Raw genomic sequence first — 19,949 nt, forward strand, 5'->3', positions numbered from 1 at the left:
AAAGTGATAGAAGTAAAATAGAATTTGAAAAAATTACATAAAAGCACAAAAAATTAAGAAAAAATAAAGAAAAAGTTTTTAATAGAAATTGAATATAAAAATGAATTTTTTCTCTTTCTGTATTGAAGAAAAAGAAAAGTAGTGTAAAAGTGAAAAAAAAAAGAAAAATTGAATAGATGTACCTGCTAACAGATTGAAATAGGACTGAAATTACTTCATTTTCCCCTAGAAGGCTGACTGTGTAGCTCTTTATAGTCCATAAACTAAGTAGGTGGTGAGACTTGTGTTCTTGAAGAGCAAGGTTGGCCTAGTTGAGTGGGGCTCAGTGTAACGGCTCTATTCTCCACTAGATGGCGCTGCTAGCCTACTGCGGTGGATTGTTGTGGGGCTCGTAGGTGCATATGCACATGCGCGGAAGTGGTGAAAATGGTGCCAGCCAGCTACCCAGTCTGTTCTCCCGGATCAGCAATCATTCACCGGTCCTCTGTCTTCAGCTTTCATCCACTCCCCTCTTCTTCACTGTCTGTGACAAAGCCCCAGGCAGTACCTCTCTCTCTAGTTTTGTCTCAGATGCGGCTGTTTTCCCTGGCCCCTTAATTCTGAAGGACTGCGGCTTTGACCCGTTCCGCCCCTCTGTGAGAGGGTCTCACTGAGCAATGGCCGAATGTCGGCTGCACCCAGGAATGCTTGTGGGACCCTGCTGCTGCCAGTGCCCCGAGACTGTGGCCAGGTGCCAGCCCGCCCCAGAAAAAGTTTGCGAGATAGTGTAGCAGCAGCTTTTCAGGGATTATGGAAAATCACAACACACATCTGGCACCAGGCTTCACCCTTAATGACCTTGTTTCCAGCACCAACGAATGTGGCCATTTTCTGGGGTCTGCTGGGACCAGGTGGCTTCAACAGTCTCTACCAAAAGTCCTTCCAACAGTGGAACCTCTTTTCCCCATGTGGCCCAAGAACCTCCTGGACCCCACTCTGTTCCTGGGGATTCACCCTTCCCACCAGAGCACCACCAGGTATCGAGCTGTGGAGTTGCAGAGTTTCCACTCCCCTTGTTTACTATCTTAATGGAATTTAAACCCTCTTCTTTCTCCTTTCTCCCTTTGTAGTTTAGTCCCTGCGGCTGTTTCCAATTTTCTACTTTCTCTCCAGCTGCTTTTGGGAAGGGGTGCTTTTCTCGTATTCTATTCCTCCCCCCGCCAGTCTCCGTCCTCTCTCCACCTACAAAAGTGGCTCCCTGCCCTCTGCCAGCTTCTCTTGCCCCAAGTTCACCTCTCCATGCCACGTACCTGCTGAATTCTGTGGTTCAGGTTGTGCAGATTGTTGTGTTAATCCTCCAATCAGTGTTCTAGGTGTATAGGATGGTTAGTGTTGGTCTGGCTGTATTTCATGGATGCGAGACACAAAAATCTTCCATGCTGTTCTGCCATCTTGGCTCTTACTCAGATACTATTTTTATTTAGGACTTACTATGTGTTAGACCTTATCATCAAAGATTAAAATACTTTATCCTATTTAATTCTCAAAATGAGGCTAAATTGGAGAAATTAAGTCTTAGAGGCGTAAGTATGTTACCCAAAGTCACAGGGATAATAAATGCTTGGACCAGACATTGAACTAGATGTTGGAAAAACTTGGATTAGAAGTTGGGCAGTTCCTGCCTTAGAAGCTAAGTTATTAACTGTTGCCTATTCACCTGTCATATCCTACCTTTTAGACTCTTTATTAAGAGCTCTTGTGATTTTGATGTAGAGAAGTGTATTGGTAATAGTTAAATTATAATAATAGTCACTTGACTCTGACTTTTTCTTTTGTCAACCCTGCATTCCACCACCACATAAACACAGTAGCACTCCTGGTGTTTTGATATTTATCTAAAGCAGCAAAGCATTCCATGACTGGATGGGAGATGGTTTATAACTCTTTCTGTGTTTTGTTTTATTTTTATTTATCCTATAATATGTCTCATATGTGGCCTGTGATGTGAGGTACAAGGTAAGGTAAGTGACTCCCTAGAAGCGGGAAAGCACCTACTTTACAAAGGCCACTTGAGAACTGTGTTCTTGCCACACTTGAATCAAACGGAAACAATCTGATTTGGAAAGCACTTCAAGGTGCTGTTTGTAAAGGCCATTTCCAACCCTCTTCATGTTCCTTCTCAGACTGGTGAGAAAGAAACTTTAGCTCTAAGGCAGGATGTAGCTGCTCAGTCATTCATTTATTCATTCATTCATTAAATGTACTTTTATTGATTACTTACTATGTGTCAGCTGCTATGTTATTTATGAATACTATAGTGAACATCTATAGTGCTGATGTTTGCTGTCAGAGGGTTTACAATCTATTAGGGGAGGCAGACATCAAACAATAAATTATAAGTTTAGCAGAGAGAGAGAGGGAAATTAGGTGGTATGAGTTTGTAACGGAGTTTAGACATACCCTGTGCCTGAGTGAAAATGAGATAATTAAGCAAGCAAACAAAATAGAGTGTGGAGTTATCCAAGGGGAGTATAGGGTACTTGAGATCATGTGAGTGGGTCATATAACCAAGCCTGGGAGAGATAAGTAATGATTTCCTGAAGGAAGTAGTGATTAGGTGGAGATCAAAAGGTTGATTAGGTCTCAGTCCACCTGGCTTTAATCCTGGCTACCCATTAGATTAATCTGGGAAACTTTTAAAACATTAATGCCTGCCCTCCCTGCCTCCTGCTTCACCTAGTCATTCTAGTTATAAGTTCTTATGTAGTACCTAGGCATTCTTATGTTTTAAAAGTTCTCTAGGAAATTCTAGTCACAGTAGGGTTGAAAAACAATTATCTTTAGCCAATTTAAGAAGGATTGAAAAAATAAATCCCCAGAAAGGGAGCACAATATATTCTAGAAACTAAGAGAAGTTTATTTCAGCTGAACCATAACATTTGGGGTAGGAGAAGTAGACAGGAGTTAGTGTGGATGTTTCCTTTGGAGATTGTAGCTCTTAATATCCATGGTGGATATCTGATTTTTCTCAAGAGGTCCTCAGCAGCCATGATACACCCAGGGAGAATTTGGACATTTAAATTTATTCAGTGCTGATGTCTTGTCAGGCAACTATGATTACTTTCATTTCCTTGTACTCTATGCTGTCTTGTATCTGTGTTGCATATCTGATATTTCTGTCACCCTCCTCTTGGCTTATAAACTTTTACCCATCCTTTAGGACTCAGCTTAAAAGGACCACATGGCAGATATTTCAGCTACTGTTAGCTATACAGTCTCTATCACAGCTATACAACTCTTGTAGGGCAAAAGCAGCTATGGGCAACATATAAGTGATTGGGTGTAGCTATAGTATTATAAAATTCTTATTTGTAGATGCTGAAATTTAAATTTCGTATAATTCCCCTGTGCCACAAAATTATGCTTCTTTTAATTTTTTTAGCCATGTAAAAAAAAACATTCTTATGTCATGTACCTTTACAAAAATAGTCAGAAAGGTCTTATCCCACAGGCATAATTTTTCCTGCCGCTGTGCTAAGGCATTGTCACAAATGCCAGCTCACAAACTTAGGTAAATATTTTTATTATTTTCATTTTACGGATATAGAAACTGAGGACAAAGCAGTTAAATACTTTTTATTATTTTCATTTTACAGATATAGAAACTGAGGACAAAGCAGTTAAATACTGAGTCCAAATCACACATATGCTAAGTGCCAGGGGTGGGATTCAGAGCAATCCCAGTTCTTCAACACTATGTATTGCTGTCATCTACTCCTTACTGGTCATGGGAGTGTGTGAAGTTTAGAGGAGGAATTAATTAGAGATGAAACAATCAAAGCATTGTGAGCCTTTACATCAGTAATCCATGTGGACACTGAAGGCAACAGAGGGAAAGGATTAAAGACTTGGGACAGACTAATCAATGAATGAGTCGGGATGTTTAAGAGATCAGCAGAACATAATAAAAAAGACATAGTAGGCCCTCAAATTTTTTTTTTCAAGACAAGAGAGCCCTGTAGACTTCAGAGAAAGTTGCTTCTATGTATTTTCACATTATCATGTTTCACACTCAGCCAGTATTTTATAGAGCTCATGTACGTGTGTGTATGTGTGTGTATACATATCTGTTCTTTTCTAGTTTTAGTAAAAAAAAAAAAAAAATTAAGTATAGGCAAAAATTAAAACCAAGGGTGAAAAGTGCTGTAATAGAGGTAAGCATATATCTAATGAGTTTTGGGAGACAGGAAATGCTTTCTGGAGCAGATTACACATCACTTATATCCTGTGTATTCCTCAGATGAAGTGAAGCTAAGTGTTTCAGACGGGGGAAATGGGGTTCAAGGGCCCAGAGGTAGGAGAAAGAAGATGAGGGGTTCTGGCCAGTCTGAGTTCAGTATAGCTACAGTGCTGAATGAGGAAGGAGTTAGGGGAAATGACAATGAAAAAAAACCAAAAAAATAAATGATGGAGGTGCATACCACACTATGGGTGGTACAGGCAGGACAACTGGATGTGTTCAGATCTTCAGGATTTTATATGCAAGTTCTGTGCATACCATCCAGAAGTTACTGGGTTCACTGAAGGAATTTAAGCAGCAGAGTGACATAAAGCCTGGTGTTTTGGAAACTTGCTCAAGTTGTGGTATGTAGAATGATTAGAAAAGACATGGAAACCAGTTAAATGGCTATTGTAGTAATGCACTAGGCTCAGATATCTTATTCTCCCATTAAATAGACTGCAACACTATACAATAAAAGGCAGGAAAAACATTGTTTAACAAAATATTGTGCTGATTGGGCACATCTGAAATTCTAATCATGATCTATGGCATCGGCTATTGGCAATAAGAAAACAATTCCAATATAAAGGGCATTTAAGAATTGCTTTGAAAATGGAAATTTTGCTTTTTTACATATATCAAGTTAAGCTATAACAAATTACTGCTTTTAATCTTTAAACAATTACAATTCAGTTAATAAAATATGAAGAAGCATTTCGCTGTGTGTGTATATGTATATGTGTATGTGTGTATGTATAAAACCATGGAATTCTTATTATGAGAATTTGTTAAATGCTATGATTATGAAATCAAATAGCAGGCAGATTTCAAAGTGGCTTAATTTATTATTTAGTTTGTTTGAAGGGAAAAACTTTAAAACTTGATTAACCAGGTTTTACATTTTTTGTAACTTGATATGCCTTTTTTATCTTTATTTTATTGTTTAAAATGTTTAGTTATGGGGGGAAGGAGCAGAGAGAGAGTGAGACAGAAGATCCTAAGTGGGCTCTGTACTGAACCTACTAACCTTGAGATCATGACCTGAGCCAAAGTGGGACGCTTGACCAATTGAGCCACCCAGGTGCCCCTTGATATGCCTTTTTAGAAAAATAAAAAAAACCTAGTTGAAATCTAGGTTTTTACTTGTCCCAATTTTTAATTGATTTTTGAAGAATGAATTATTTCATATAATGCATCTCTATAAAGAATTTTGTGAGGCTTTAAAAATAGAGCTCTTATTTGAATCTTGTAGAGGGAATGTGTTTTTATCATACTATTTCAAAGTAGGAAGAAGCACGTGTGACAAAATCTGTACTCTTGGAAAAGATCATCCTGTGGAAAGATATTTTGGAGAGGAGGCATGTGCAGTTTATTTTAGTTATTATTTGCCTATGAGCAGTTGGGACCATGACCATGGGACTGCATCATTTTCTTCATAGAATTACAGCCTTCATAGCTGTGTTCATGTCTGTCCTTGAGTCTTTACCCTATTCAGATGTACTTTTGCTAATGGCCTCAGAGCAAGAAGATAAGACACAATAAGCAGATAAGATGCTATGAATTTTATAAATAGTCTCTTTAAGAGGAATTTAGACCCTGAAACATAAATTGTGTTTAATTTAAAGCAAATATAAACATCAGGAATCAATTAACTGTCTCAAGATAATTGTAGTATTTATATTTATGTTTTAACTTTCTTTTACAGAGTTTTTGTTTATGGGGTAGAGCAATGAAGGTGGTGAAGTGGAAAGAGCCTAGATTTGATGTTTGCCCAGATCTCAAGAGTATCCTTAGTTTGCTTTCTGGCTCTCAATTCCTTCATCTGCACAGTAGGGATAAGAACATATGCTCTGAAAAGTCTGTAAAGAGCTTAGCTTAGTGACTGGCACATATTAGGCTTTCTAGACATGAAAGCTATTAAAAATTACTACTTTATTGGGCGCCTGGGTGGCTCAATTGTTAAAGAGTCTCAACTCTTGGTTTCAGCTCAGATCATGATCCCAGGGTTGTGGGATCAAGCCCTGCATCAGGCTCTGTGCTGAGCATGGAGCCTGTTTAAGATTCTCTCTTCCTGTCCCTCTGCCCCATCTCCCACTTGCATGCTCCCTCCCTCAAAAAATAGAAATTATTAAAAATTTAAAAATATTATAACTTTCTTTTTTACTTTATGATAAGAGAAAAGAAAGTTAAGAACGTCCAGTATCCCCATGGGCCTAAAATAATTGACCATCACAAGCAGCACTACAGCAAAAATGTTCTTGAATGCTGTTATTCTTTTAAGTATTCCAAGGCTAAACTAGAGAGTGTCATATTTGGTAGAGTTGATGATCCCTTTGAATTGTCTGATTTCCATAAAGAGAATGTTTTTCTCTTCTTTTTTAATAATTTGGAAGAATGTGTACTATACTGGATAGTATGTTGACTTTCATTCAGAGGCTTGATAAAATAGGTATACAGAGTATTGTTAAAGGAAATTACACTTGTTATACTCTAAAAGGAAAATTATATAAACCTTCATCCATGTATATTTGTACATATGGAAGTAAATGCCCCTAAAATTTAATTAACTAAGGAAATGACCAAGTATACAGTGCTCACAAGCACTCATTCATTCATTCATATATTCTGTAATGAACTGGTGGTTATTGTAAAAAAAAATAGTTAAAAATAATAATTTTATTTTTTAGAGTTTCCTAAAGTTTATCTATTTTGAGAGAGAAAGAGAGAGAGAGAGAGAGAGAGAGTATGCCCATGCACAAGTGGGGGAGGGGCAGAGAGAGAGAGAGAGAGAGAGAGAGAATCCCAAGCTGGCTCTGTGCTGTCATTGCAGAGCCTGACATGGGACTCGAAACCACAAACTGTGAGATCATGACCTGATCCAAAATCAAGAGTTGGTTGCTTAACTGACTGAGCCACCCAGGCACTCTGAAATCATAATTTTCAAAGAACAACACCCCATTACAGGTCACTCTTTATGGATCGTGATGAATTGTGATGATATTTTCTGATTCTAAAATCAGTCCCATTCCCATTCTCATTAAGTCCTTCCAGAAACAGTATATTTATAAATCCCAGCATATTTTGAAATTTGATAGCAATTCTGTTTTGTTTTGTTTTGTTTTTTTAACTGACATCAAAACTTTTCAAATCAATAATATTGGTTCACTTCTATTGGTAGAAGTGATCTCTTTTACTTCTGAACTAGAACCTATATACTTGCAGTAAGGACTTATGTCTCAGACATGCTCAGTAATACATTGGCCAACACATAGCCTTCTCTGAATATTTTTATTTTTGAATAAAGACAAAAAGTCAATAGAATATAGGCATGTTTTGTTACCTATTCTTTTTAACAACTTTTAACTTTGTGTGTACAATATGGCTTAGTAACTGCACATTTTGCAATCATTATGTATAACGTTCATTGTGAATTTGAACCTTGAAAATCACCTTTATGTAGGTTATAAATAGTTGAATAGTAAATCTATTAGAAATTAATGGAATATATCCAGATGCTGGCCTTCGCTTTAACTCCAGATAGTGAAATTACTTAGAATGATTAAAGACTTTATAAATTGTAATGGAGATGCATCAGATTGTAAATTTACATATATTCTATTATATATTAAGTACATAATATATACCAGGTAACAAATATTTTATATATTCAATTCTAAATCTGCTTATCCCCCCCAAAATATGAATATCTTCTGTTTGCTTTTCCACAAATATATTCTTGATTTGAGATATTTTGTATTGAGAATTTTTTAGTTTATATTTTACCTGCTGCCCCACTTCTCAGTCTCCTACCCAGATAACAGGGAGATGTGTTAAGTGACAGATTTGAGAGTAGAATAATAAACAATTTTCTCTTTTAAAAATACTCATTTTTATGCTAGATTATTTGTTCAATTTTTTTTGCCTTTAATTTATTTTTCAGCTGCTCCAGTCGATGTACTAAAAGCTCTAGATTTTCACAATTCTCCAGAGGGAATATCAAAAACAACGGGCTTTTGCACAAACAGAAAGAATTCAAAAGGTTCGGATACTGCTTACAGAGTTTCAAAGCAAGCACAGCTCAGTGCTCCAACAAAACAATTATTTTCAGGTATGTTCACTTTATTACTAGAACTGTCACTACTTTGCTAATTATTTTGTGTCTTTTTATCATGCTGTATAATGCACAATTATTGGGGCAGATATAATTCTTTCCTATATAGGACACTGAATAGGTTGTGGTCACTAAGGTGACTTAATGGAAATAACTGATGATTTAATAATTGCCAGTTTTAATTCAACACAATCACAGAAGATATGTTTATTTGAAAATTTAATAATTTATCATTTTATTTCCAGATGATAAAAATTGAAAACAACATTATATCTAGCTCATTTTTGCATATAATCCTATAGAATTTATTCACTGGATAACCTGGCAGTTTTACCCATAATGACTACCCATGTGGCTTGAATGGGCATGTGGATTTAGACATACTTAGTGAGTGTCTTTATGAAATTAACTTAAGTTTCTGTTGAAAGAAATACTTCTTTAGAATATATTATAAAACAGATTATTCAGTATTATTTTGGGATCCTGTTCTTCTCTTAAATAGAGTAAAAGCCCCATGTCACAGTTATAAGGAGATCTGGGTTTAGAGAGTTTGTAAACCTTTACCTGGAAAGTTTTTGTAATGGTATTGAAAAATACCTGGTGAATATTATTTCTTTCCATGAAAATATTGATTAACCTGATAACACTAATTATCTGCAATCATGATAATGTAGGGAAAGGGAGTTGAGTGATGAACTGACAATTTCTGAGTGTCACATAGTCAAAACAGTAACTTGTTACAAGTCTGCTGTTGCACACATCAGTTATTTTTTTCTTACAACTGTACTGAATTGAGTGTTCCCATCCTTATTTGATGGAAGAGGAAATAGAATTTCACTCAGGTTCTTGGACTTGTCCATATTACGAGGGGTCTTGATTTAATCCAGGTCTTGTCTGTTGCCAAAGCCAATATTCACTATACTATCAAGTGTTTCTTTTTAGTGCTTTGGAATCCTCTCAGAAATAAGTTATTGTTTATTTTTTTTTAATGTTTATTTATGTTTGAGAGACAGAGAGCAAAGAAAGCGCACATGAACATGGGAGGGGCGGAGAGAGGGAGACACAGAACCTGAAGCAGGCTTCAGGCTCCAAGCTGTCAGCACAGAGCCCGACATGGGGCTCGAACCCACGAACTGCGAGATCATGACCTGAGGTGAATTCAGATGCTCAACTGACTGAGCCACCCAGGCACCCCAAAATAATTTATCATTTAAATTCTTCATATAATCCTCTCCACTGTCCCTACCTGAAGGGATTTGAATTATCTATTTTCACAAAAAAACTATTTTCTAATAATAGAAAAATTAGAAATCAAGGGACTAACTACAAAACAATATATTTTTCATGGATGGACATTTTAAAGTATTTTTGCAAACACATTTATTTTGATTAATTCATTGATCTTTCCCAAATATTTCTTGTTTTGCAATCCTTTGTGATGGACAAAAGCAACAATCCGCAAATACAAAGAATGTCAATGCACAATTTTCTGACTTTGGAATTAAAAATTAAAATAGTTATTAAATCCATAAAAGTGTGTTAAAAATCAAATTTAAAAGCTGCAAATGTAAAAATAATGTTGCTTTTCTATTTATCTGTACTCCAATGCAGAAATAGGATAGGGATGGGAATTGTCAAGAGAAAAAAACAGGGAAAAATACATTAATGGAAAAGCTTTAGAAATACTCAAAAAGTTAATTTTTAATTTTTTATATTTTGGTTCATCACTTCAGGGTCAGTTTTTGTGCCTTCCAAATTGGTAGTTAGTTTGATTAATCCAATCATTTCTGTTATCCGTGGAAAAGAATATAACGTATGCCTCTGGGCTCTCCTTGCATGAGAGTTAACAATATTCATTTATACTGAAGGTTTTTTTCCCCCCCTTCTCACAATATTGTGGCTTAGGCACATAATTCTCAAAGCAGTTATTTCATATAAGAAGAGACTCCTCTGATAGAGACCTCATCTGCCCGTCCCACGCAAGTGAATTTAAACTTAATCTTCCATTTGGGTAAAGCTTCCTGTCAAACAATGCGAAACGGCAATTAATAAAAATGATGAGTGACATTTTCATAGTTAAAAACATCCAAACAATGAATATTATTCTTTATCAAATGAGTAAAAAAGATCTATGAAAAATTATTTGGAATACTCTTTCTTCCATTATGGGAAGACATAATAGCGACTTCTTTTCTAATGAAAAAAGTAAGTAGTAGTATTGGAAAGTTCAATATTGGGGTGGGGTTGAAGGGTTATCAGATGGTCACTGCAAAATTCTGTTTAATTAAGGTACATGCCCTCTAAAGTCCTTATTTGAGACCTTTAATTTAACTGTCTGAGAACACTGTACATGTGACCTGAATAGAAGCTATAATTTACAAGTTCTATCTGCCTTCTCTAGAACACCTGCTGTGGGACAGATGCTATACAAGAAACTTTGTGTATATTGATCTTTATCTTCATATCCATCTGGAGAGAAGACTATTTAAGCCCAAGTAATGGATTAGGTGTTAGAAATGTAAAGTATTTCAATATAATCACAGAACCAGTGAATGATGTGAAGCTGAGAGACAGTCTCTGTCTCTTTTAGATTAAGTGAGCTTTCTCACTATGCAAAAATGGCCTTCCCTCCTCATTTTCAAAATCCTGCTGACCACCAAGCTGCATCAAAAAGGTATTTTAGTTAAAGGGAGACATATGACACATGGAAATATATTAACCACAATTTGAGAAAATTAAAATCAAATAATGAAATTTTGTGACTTTTCTATATAAAATTTATTTATGCATGCACTATCTATTGATATTAAAAGCCCATTTTAAGAATCAGTATTGAATTTGATATATTCAGTGTGAATTATGATTATTATATATGTATGATTTTATGTTTACATGCATATCAAAAGTAGTAATAGTATTTTTTCTTTAACAGCAGTCATTCAACAGAGTGGATGCTTTTACTTTACACTTATACATTTCAAAACATAAATTATTTAAGTTGAAAATTTTCACATTTTATTTTATCATGTACACTGATCACTGTTATTTGAGATAAAATTTCACATAGTAAGTGGTTGCATTCCTGTTGTTGAAGTAATATCATAATGAATTCTCTCTGATACATTTAGTCAGTTATGGACAGTTTTGCTTAGTGTTTTATAGGGAAGAAACTAAGGTGGGGTGCCTAGGTTAGACTGAACATTTTGACATCAAGTCATGATTTTTTAGGTAGCTAAATTCTCTTTTTCAAATGTCATAGCATAAAGATTATAATTATAATCTTATTGCCTAATTTGAAATTGGAAAATACTTTGGGGTGCCTGGGTGGCTCAGTCAGTTGAGCATCCGACTTCCACTTAGGTCATGATCTTGTGGTTGTCAAGAGCCCACGTTGGGCTCTGTGCTGACAGCTCAGAGCCTGGAGCCTGCTTCCTATTCTGTGTGTGTCTCTCTCTGCCCCTCCCCCACTCATGCTCTGTCTCTCTCTGTCTCTAAAATAAAATAAACATTAAATTTTTTTAATTGGGAAATACTTATATAATTGAAAGATTTTACTCATTAGTGGTTAGCACATGACAATTTCAAAAGTCGTTCTGTACAAATTGGATCATTAGTTATAATTTGTTATAACTTATTTAATCTTCTATGAATATATTCTTTCCTGGAATTCTTTTTTCCCTAAATGTCTCTATGTAGACATTAATTCATGATGGTTTTGCAAAAATGGAAAACAAATAATTGTTTTCCCCTAGCTCATAATATCTTAGCATCTTTTTTTTTCAATGTAGGAGATATTTGAAAAATTGAGGTACATTTAGGGAAAGAATTCCTGTGATTCTCAACATTCTGAGCTACTTATTTGAAGAAAAAGTTGGCCATAGAGCTTCTTCAATAGCAGGCTGATTACCTACCTAGATTTTTATTTATAGTATAAGCAGGTAAAACATGTTTTATTAATTAATTTTTTATTACTTTTCTTTTTTATTTATATGATTATCTTTCTTCTGTTGATTTATATACAAATAAAATTGGATGTCTTTATGACACCTAATGAAACAAAACTATATCTATATTTAAATAATTTTTGATGTGATAGCAAAGCTTTTATGAGCTACTTGTGATATGGCAAAGTTGTTTGGTAAATTATTTTTAAAAATAAAATTAATAATTTTAAATAAATACTTTTTAGTTTGGAGATACCTATTTATCTATGTAGATATAGATACGTATGGATAAAGATATAGAAATACATACAGATATAAGTAGATATTATAGAACCAAATACCTAACATTAATTGACTGCTTTCTCTGTGACATACTCTTATTTAATTTCCACATTTTAAATAATTCCAATTTCGTAAAATGTCTCCTACTACTTTAAGTGTCTACAAACACTGCATATGCAGATGTTTTATATGTTATTTAGCCTGTCCCAACCATTACAGGCTATTTTAATATTTGAGGATTATAAATAGTGTTTTGGTGAATTGATGTAAGATACCTTTATACACAAACATTTCTCCTATTCCAATAAAGTTTTAGAATTGCTGGTGTCCTATAATCTTTTGAATTTGAATCCGTGGCAGTCATATTCAGAGTATTTTTATTATTTTATACTACCGTGTAGAATAGAATTTAGAATGAATGGATTGAATATGGAAGCTCCTGGTGTTGTCCTAGATATCACTGATTACACACGCACATATACACAAGTTTTGCACACAGAATACTTTTTAACTGAAATAATCTCATCCTTTGAATTATAATGCCTGTTTTACTTCTATTCCAGGGTAGATAGAGGCTCAAATAAGATATATATGTAAAAGTATTTTTGAAGAGTAAAATGCAAAATTTAATATGCAATGTTTTTATAAAACATATACAAGCAGCCATTGCTTAACTATCTGAGAAATATTTGTGATAGTCATTTAACTGATGTGTTTACTTAATAAATACTTACTAAGCACTTAGGTAGATCTGGCCCCATGCTGGATATTTAGAGTATAGTGGTAAGAGGGAAAAGAAAAAAAAAAAGACAGTTTGCCCTCTTGAATTTAGAATCAAATTAACCAAGTATCTGATAGTTCAGATTTATAATGCTATAAGCTTTTTATTGGTGAAATTGCCTTTTGTGTGATAGGAAAAACTGATGAGAAACTCTTTAGCTTTTAATGGATGACAAAAAAATACCTTCATATATTGTGTCCTTGCGATGCCTCTTTAAAGAGAGGGTGTATGGCCACAGATTAGAGAAGCCTGAAAATACAAATCTTAGATCAAAGTGGTATTTTTTTATTTTAAAAGTTCTTATTGTGCATTTAATATTGTCCTGGAAAAATGATTGATATTGTTTCCTAACTTTGAGTTGAATTCTACATAGTCATTGTGCTTTAAATGAGCAGGTTTAAAATTTGAATATAGCTTGGACAATTATTTCAGAGAAAGCTTATTATCGTCCCTTTCCCATTTGTTTTTTAATCTGTGTTGTTATTACTATTTGAATTTACATGACTTGCTTGTTAAAATTTATTTATATTCAAGTTACTTAGCACACAGTATACAGTCTTGGTCTCCAGAGTAGATCCCAGGATTCATCACTTCCATGTAACACCCAGTGCTCTTCCCAACAAGTGCCCTCCTCAATGCCCATCACCCATTTAACCCATCCTCCCCACCTCCCTCTAGCAGCCCTCAGTTTGTTCTTTGTGTTTGAGTCTCTTATGGTTTGCCGCACTGTTTTTATCTTGTTTCTCCTTCCCTTCCCCTATGTTCATCTGTTGTGTTTCTCAAATTCCACATATGAGTGAAATTATATGATATTTTTCTTTCTGTGTTTGACTTATTTCACTTAGCATAACACATTCTAGCTTGATCCGTGTTGTTGCAAATGACAAGATTCATTCTTCTGTATCTCTAAGTAATATCCTGTTGTGTATGTATATATATGTATATATATATATATATATATATATATATATATATAGAGAGAGAGAGAGAGAGAGAGAGAGAGAGCGCACCACTTCTTTATTCATTGACCAGTCTATGGACATTTGGGCTCTTTTAATAATTTGGCTATTGTTGATGGCACTGCTATAAACATTGGGGTGCATGTGCCCCTTCTAATCAACATGACTCATTAAGGCCACCTAAGAAGTTAAAAAATTAGGGTGATCCAGGAATAATTTGGGAATTTGACATTTCTGAGCCTTTGGCCTTCTCTTCTCAGGAGGAACTTTTCCAGAAGATTTTTCAATATTATTTACAATAAAACCCAAAAAAGGAATTCAGTCTTTCCTTTTATCTATATATAATGAGCATGGTATTCAGCAAGTCGGTGTTGAGGTTGGGAGATCACCTGTTTTCCTGTTTGAAGACCACACTGGAAAACCTGCCCCTGAAGACTATCCCCTCTTCAGAACCGTTAACATCGCTGATGGGAAGTAAGTAACACAATAATTCAATGTTTTCACCATGTTGAAAGCAATTATTTCATTTAACCATTCAACAAATATTCATAAAGTATGAAGCAGTTTTTTCTAGAGATTAGAGATACGGCAATGAACAAAACACTAAAATACCTAATTGCACATAGTTTCTTTTACAGTCTGGGTAGACAACGAGGAAGATAAGAGATGGTGGTGGAGGGTGCAATTTTAAGGATTGAGATCAGGGAAAATCTCACTAAGAAGGTGACTGGTGAAGAATCTGGGGTGCATGCCTTGCTAATAGTATATACTATTATATACTAACTAATAGTATACTAACTAATTATACTAACTAATAGTATATACTATTCCAGGAGGAGGGGAAGCAAATACACAGCCTCTGATTCCAGGTGTGGCTGATTTGTCTAAGCAATGTCAAGGATATCCACGTGGCAGGAGCAGAGTGGGATGATGAGGATGAGCCATGGGAGGCCAAATGGTATAACACTTTGTCGATGGGTCTAACACTTTGGGTTCTATCTTGAGTGACATGGGAAGTCACTGTAGACTTTTTGAGCAGAGGAATGACCTGACTTGACCTGCCTTTTTTCAAGCATGTTAATATTGACAATCATAAGAAGTTTTCATAATGCTTGATATGGGCTATGTACTGTTTGAAGCACTTTATACGTAGTCAACTCATTTAATTTTCACAACTCTTTGAAGAAAATAATGTTAATAAACCCATTTTACAGAATAGGGGACCAAGGCACAGAAAGTATAAGTAACTTGCCTGAGATCATATATTTTCAAAGTGGCGGAGGTAGTTAGACTTGATAGTAACCATCATACTCTTCTGAAAATCATCCTGAATTCTGAATTCTGCATTGTGAACATTGCCTTTCACTTAGGGAACAGCTAAATACAAATAAATGTTTGCTAAATTTACTTGGCATTTTATTGCTGAATCTAGGCTTCTAAAATTAGCCTGATCTGAAATATGACATTTAGTCATAAATGTAGGAAGGAAATGGCCATGCAGATGAAAAAAAAATCCACGCTCAATGTATCTTTGTCAGGACCATGGAGAAAACTTCATCTTTGTAGCAGGAAAAACTAGGCTTTTATGAGGAATTTAAATACTATCCTTAATAATGAATATGAAAAGTGATGCTATGACAATAAATCAGGGTAAGGAATTTAAGGGGATGGTGTTTTCAAAAAAGCATCTCTTTGATATTGTTGCACTAAGCAAAGGCATGTTGAAAGTGAAGGAGTGAGCCATGTGGGGATAGGGAGCAAGAGCACTTCTGGCTGAGTGAAGAACATGTGCAAAGGACCAGCAATGTGGCTGGAGTGTAGGGAGTGAGAAAGCAAAAGTTGGGCGTGAGGTCGGCGGGCCAGAGGACACTCCTGTGAGGCAGAGTAAGGACTTCAGCTTTACTGGGAATAATACCTTGTTTTTAGCAAGGAGACTTTATCTGACTTGTGTTTTAAAATGGTCACTACACAGTTGCATGACAGTGGAAGCAGAGACCATTAAGGAGTCTAGATGAGAGAGCTTCTAGATTGGGTAGTTGAGACACACTGGATTCTGTATATACACTGAATAAAAGATTTTCTGATGATGTGAATGTACTGTGTACAAAAAAGAATAATTAAGAATGGTTTCATATTTTGATAATTATATATGATACCATGATTATGACATATCACTATTATCAGAGCTGAAATTAATCAACAATGAGGTCAAGTTTAGAGTCCTAATCAACTTTTAACAATTGAATTCATTTTTATTTTCTGTTAATGAAAAGCACATACTTACAATAGTGGAGATGGTTTAAGTTAAGACACAGGCTTCTTGGCAGAAATATGTGTAAATTTTACTCTCACAGTATTAAGTGGCTCCAAAATAAACCTTTGCTTGATTCAAACTAAGCAGACGCCTATGCTAGTTGAATGTGCTATGGAAAGACCAAAGATTAAGTGTATATGGAAATATACTTGGTCCTCATCAGTAGCCATGCCAAGTCACATGAAACAGACATTTTAGGAAGGCTCCTGCAACTTTTTAGGTACTTTATTTTATGGATGTAGTCCTAGACACTTCTGCAATATTAATCTAGCGTTTTTCATTTGGAAAAAAATATATAAACCAGAGTGGTTTGCAAAATCCAAATGACGTTCACTCAGTGGTTTATGTTAGCACCAGATAGTGTTAATAAAACCCACCATTTTATAGTAAGATTAGGGTATATATGTTTCCACAGAGCTGGCCATGTCTACCCCCTAAGCCTGTCATCGCTGCCCTGAATTAGCTGGAGCAGTAGCTTCAGAGTGAATTGAGACTCTCATTCCACACATGCATTGACTATGCTTTCTTTCAGTGTTCCCACTTCCTGCCAACCCTGGAAAGAAGGAGAGATATTGTGTCTCAGTTTTGGATCCTGCCCACAGTAGTGATCTATAACTGTCTTGAAATTAAAGTGGAAAAAGAAAACGAAAGCACTTGAAATAAATGTGAATAAAGACAGAGAAGCACATTGTGTTTTACAATTAGAACGTTCAGTTGTTCCAGATGGAGCAGTCATTCAATAAGTAGACATACCCTTTTACAGTTCATCTCAGGGGATCTCTAGAGCAAAAACAGAACAAAAAAATTAAGTGGAATTCCTTTTGGAAGAAAACATTTACGTACATAGAAACTATTACTTACCTCATGTCCCACCCCTGATCTATCACATATACTCATCAGGACATGGTGAGATTAAGCTTTTGTTGCAACAACACAAAGTGTAGCAAAGGATGGACACTTCCTTATCAGCATAGACAGCCACCCCTGGTGTACATTTTATACCACTTGTTCCCTTTTTAGTATCTAGCACTATTCTGGGTAAACAGTAAGTCGTCACCTATTAACTGATTGATTAATAAATGAGCCTACTTTTTGTACATTTTCAGCTCACTTTCACAATTTGAAATACATTGTATTTTAAAATGAGTAATGGTGTGGCAACAACATCTTTGAAGCTTACAAAGGAATTGGCTTTTTTAGGTGGCATCGGGTTGCAATTAGCGTGGAGAAGAAGACTGTGACAATGATTGTTGATTGTAAGAAGAAAACCACAAAACCACTTGATAGAAGTGAGAGAGCAATCGTTGACACCAATGGAATCACGGTTTTTGGAACCAGGATTTTGGATGAAGAAGTTTTTGAGGTAAAAATAAATCAAACGTTATTTGAAGCTGAATATTATTAAATCAGATGAATTGAGCTAATAACTGTAACAATCAATATATGCTATAAAGCAAAGTTGAAAACGAAAGGATGACCTACTTTCTTCCCCTGTGGGTATAGTGGTGATGTTTTCTATTGTTCCATAAGAGAATGAGTACACAATGATGGCTGTAACAACTGGGAAACATTACAGAAATTGGTTGATTTGAACACAGGCATGCTTTTCTCTTGGGAAGGGCAAATGGCCTTACTTTTGGTACTTTGTATTATTTTCCTTGGAGAAAAGAACATTTTCTTTGCTTCCTTCTCTGGGAGATTAATTTAAGGAAATGTACAAGTCAGATATTTTGCTTTTCTCTGTTCTTCTAATGTTTCTAAGGTATAAAATAGAGATCATATTGCAAAAGCTGAACTTAGGTCTTTAAAACCACTTTTTAAATAATGTCAAGGTCATAGTAAAAAGTTTTCTTCCAATTATATTTCACCAATTATGGTAATTACATTCTTTCTTTTAATTCTTCAATCATTGGATCTGGTAATGCATGCTTTAATTTTCATTGAGTCAATTATTAACATTACAAACACACTGAGTCCTGATCCCACAAAAGGATGCACTCCTGAGACATCATTCAGTACTCTGATCATTGTTTTTATCCAGTTTCTGAGTAATTTATTTTTCAAAGTGTAATAAAGTAAAGTTCTGTGCTATATAACAGATTAATAGACAAGGTTTACACAGAAGATTTTCTGTATTTGGATATACACACAGACAATGTGTATTTTCATAGAAAGAACAACATACACTCCGAGTGTCAGTAGAATGTTGCATTCCTGTACTTCTATACATAACCTATGGCATAATTTTAAATATAATTAACATTTATGACACTTTCAGGTTAATTGAGATTCTGTTTGTTTCTGATTTTTCTCTACTTGTAGGTACCTAAGTCTTTGACTCCAAACAAAATGTTTTAACACATTATATCATACTAAATTAAATGATAAACTCATTCAGGCAATATATAACAATATAGTCTCAGATCTTCCAATATCATCTATTGATTGCATACAAATGATAATGAATATTTATTTATTAGATAAATATTATAAACAAATTAACTTAATTTCTAGTCTCGCAAAGTTCTATTTTGAAATTAAACTACCTATGAACATCAGTTTCACGGGCTAAATTTATTTTTGTAATACACACAACCTTATTTTCCAGGAACATAAGTGAGTAATACGGACAAAGTATATCAGTGGATGGTTTCATTTCATATATTAGTTTAGTCTATTGTTATACATAGTTACAGAGTCTATGAAACTTAAAGCAATGGAAATTAAGAGTAAATTTTGTTCATCATAAGTGATAAGAATATACACAGAAATACAAAAGAGGGGTGCCTGGGTAGCTCAGTTGGTTAAGCGTTTGACTCTTGATTTTGGCTCGGGTCATGATCTCACATTTTGTGAATTCGAGCTCCACATTGGGCTCTGTGCTGACAGTGCAGAGCCTACTTGGGATTCTCTTTCTCTCCCTCTTCTCTGCCTCTCCCCTGCTCTCTCTCTCTCTCTCAAATAAAAAAGTAAATAAATTTTAAAAAATTAAAAAAAAAAGAAATACAGAAGACAAAAAATATAAATGTGTTATATAAATAAGAATATAAATAAAACACGTATGTTAATATATATCAATTATTAATATTCTCAAAATTTACTGCCCTGAAAGATATTTATTATATGTACATGTTGATTATGTCTCTTTTTCATACAGCTCTTCCCCTCTTACTCCTGAATCCCCACATACAGACTATACACCCCTTTCTTTGCCATACACTACATTCATACTCACTGGGGTCCAGTTTAGTTTTTTTTTTTTTATTTTTTTTTTTCCAACGTTTTTTTATTTTATTT

General features: G+C 34.9%; 1 protein-coding gene across 4 annotated transcripts in view; it reads left to right on the plus strand.

The window, feature by feature from the left end:
* COL11A1 (collagen type XI alpha 1 chain) overlaps positions 1-19,949 on the plus strand; it is a 216,188-nt gene that overhangs the window by 19,483 nt on the left and 176,756 nt on the right. For all 4 annotated transcript variants that reach the window (XM_081796410.1, XM_060626468.3, XM_060626465.3 and 1 more), the window contains 3 exons: positions 8,202-8,369; positions 14,599-14,812; positions 17,853-18,015. In XM_081796410.1, the coding sequence (XP_081652536.1) occupies positions 8,202-8,369; positions 14,599-14,812; positions 17,853-18,015 (545 nt within the window). The remainder of the gene's footprint in view (positions 1-8,201; positions 8,370-14,598; positions 14,813-17,852; positions 18,016-19,949) is intronic.

This window comes from Panthera onca, chromosome C1, assembly GCF_046562875.1.
Source record: "Panthera onca isolate mPanOnc1 chromosome C1, mPanOnc1 haplotype 2, whole genome shotgun sequence".
NCBI lineage: Eukaryota > Metazoa > Chordata > Mammalia > Carnivora > Felidae > Panthera > Panthera onca.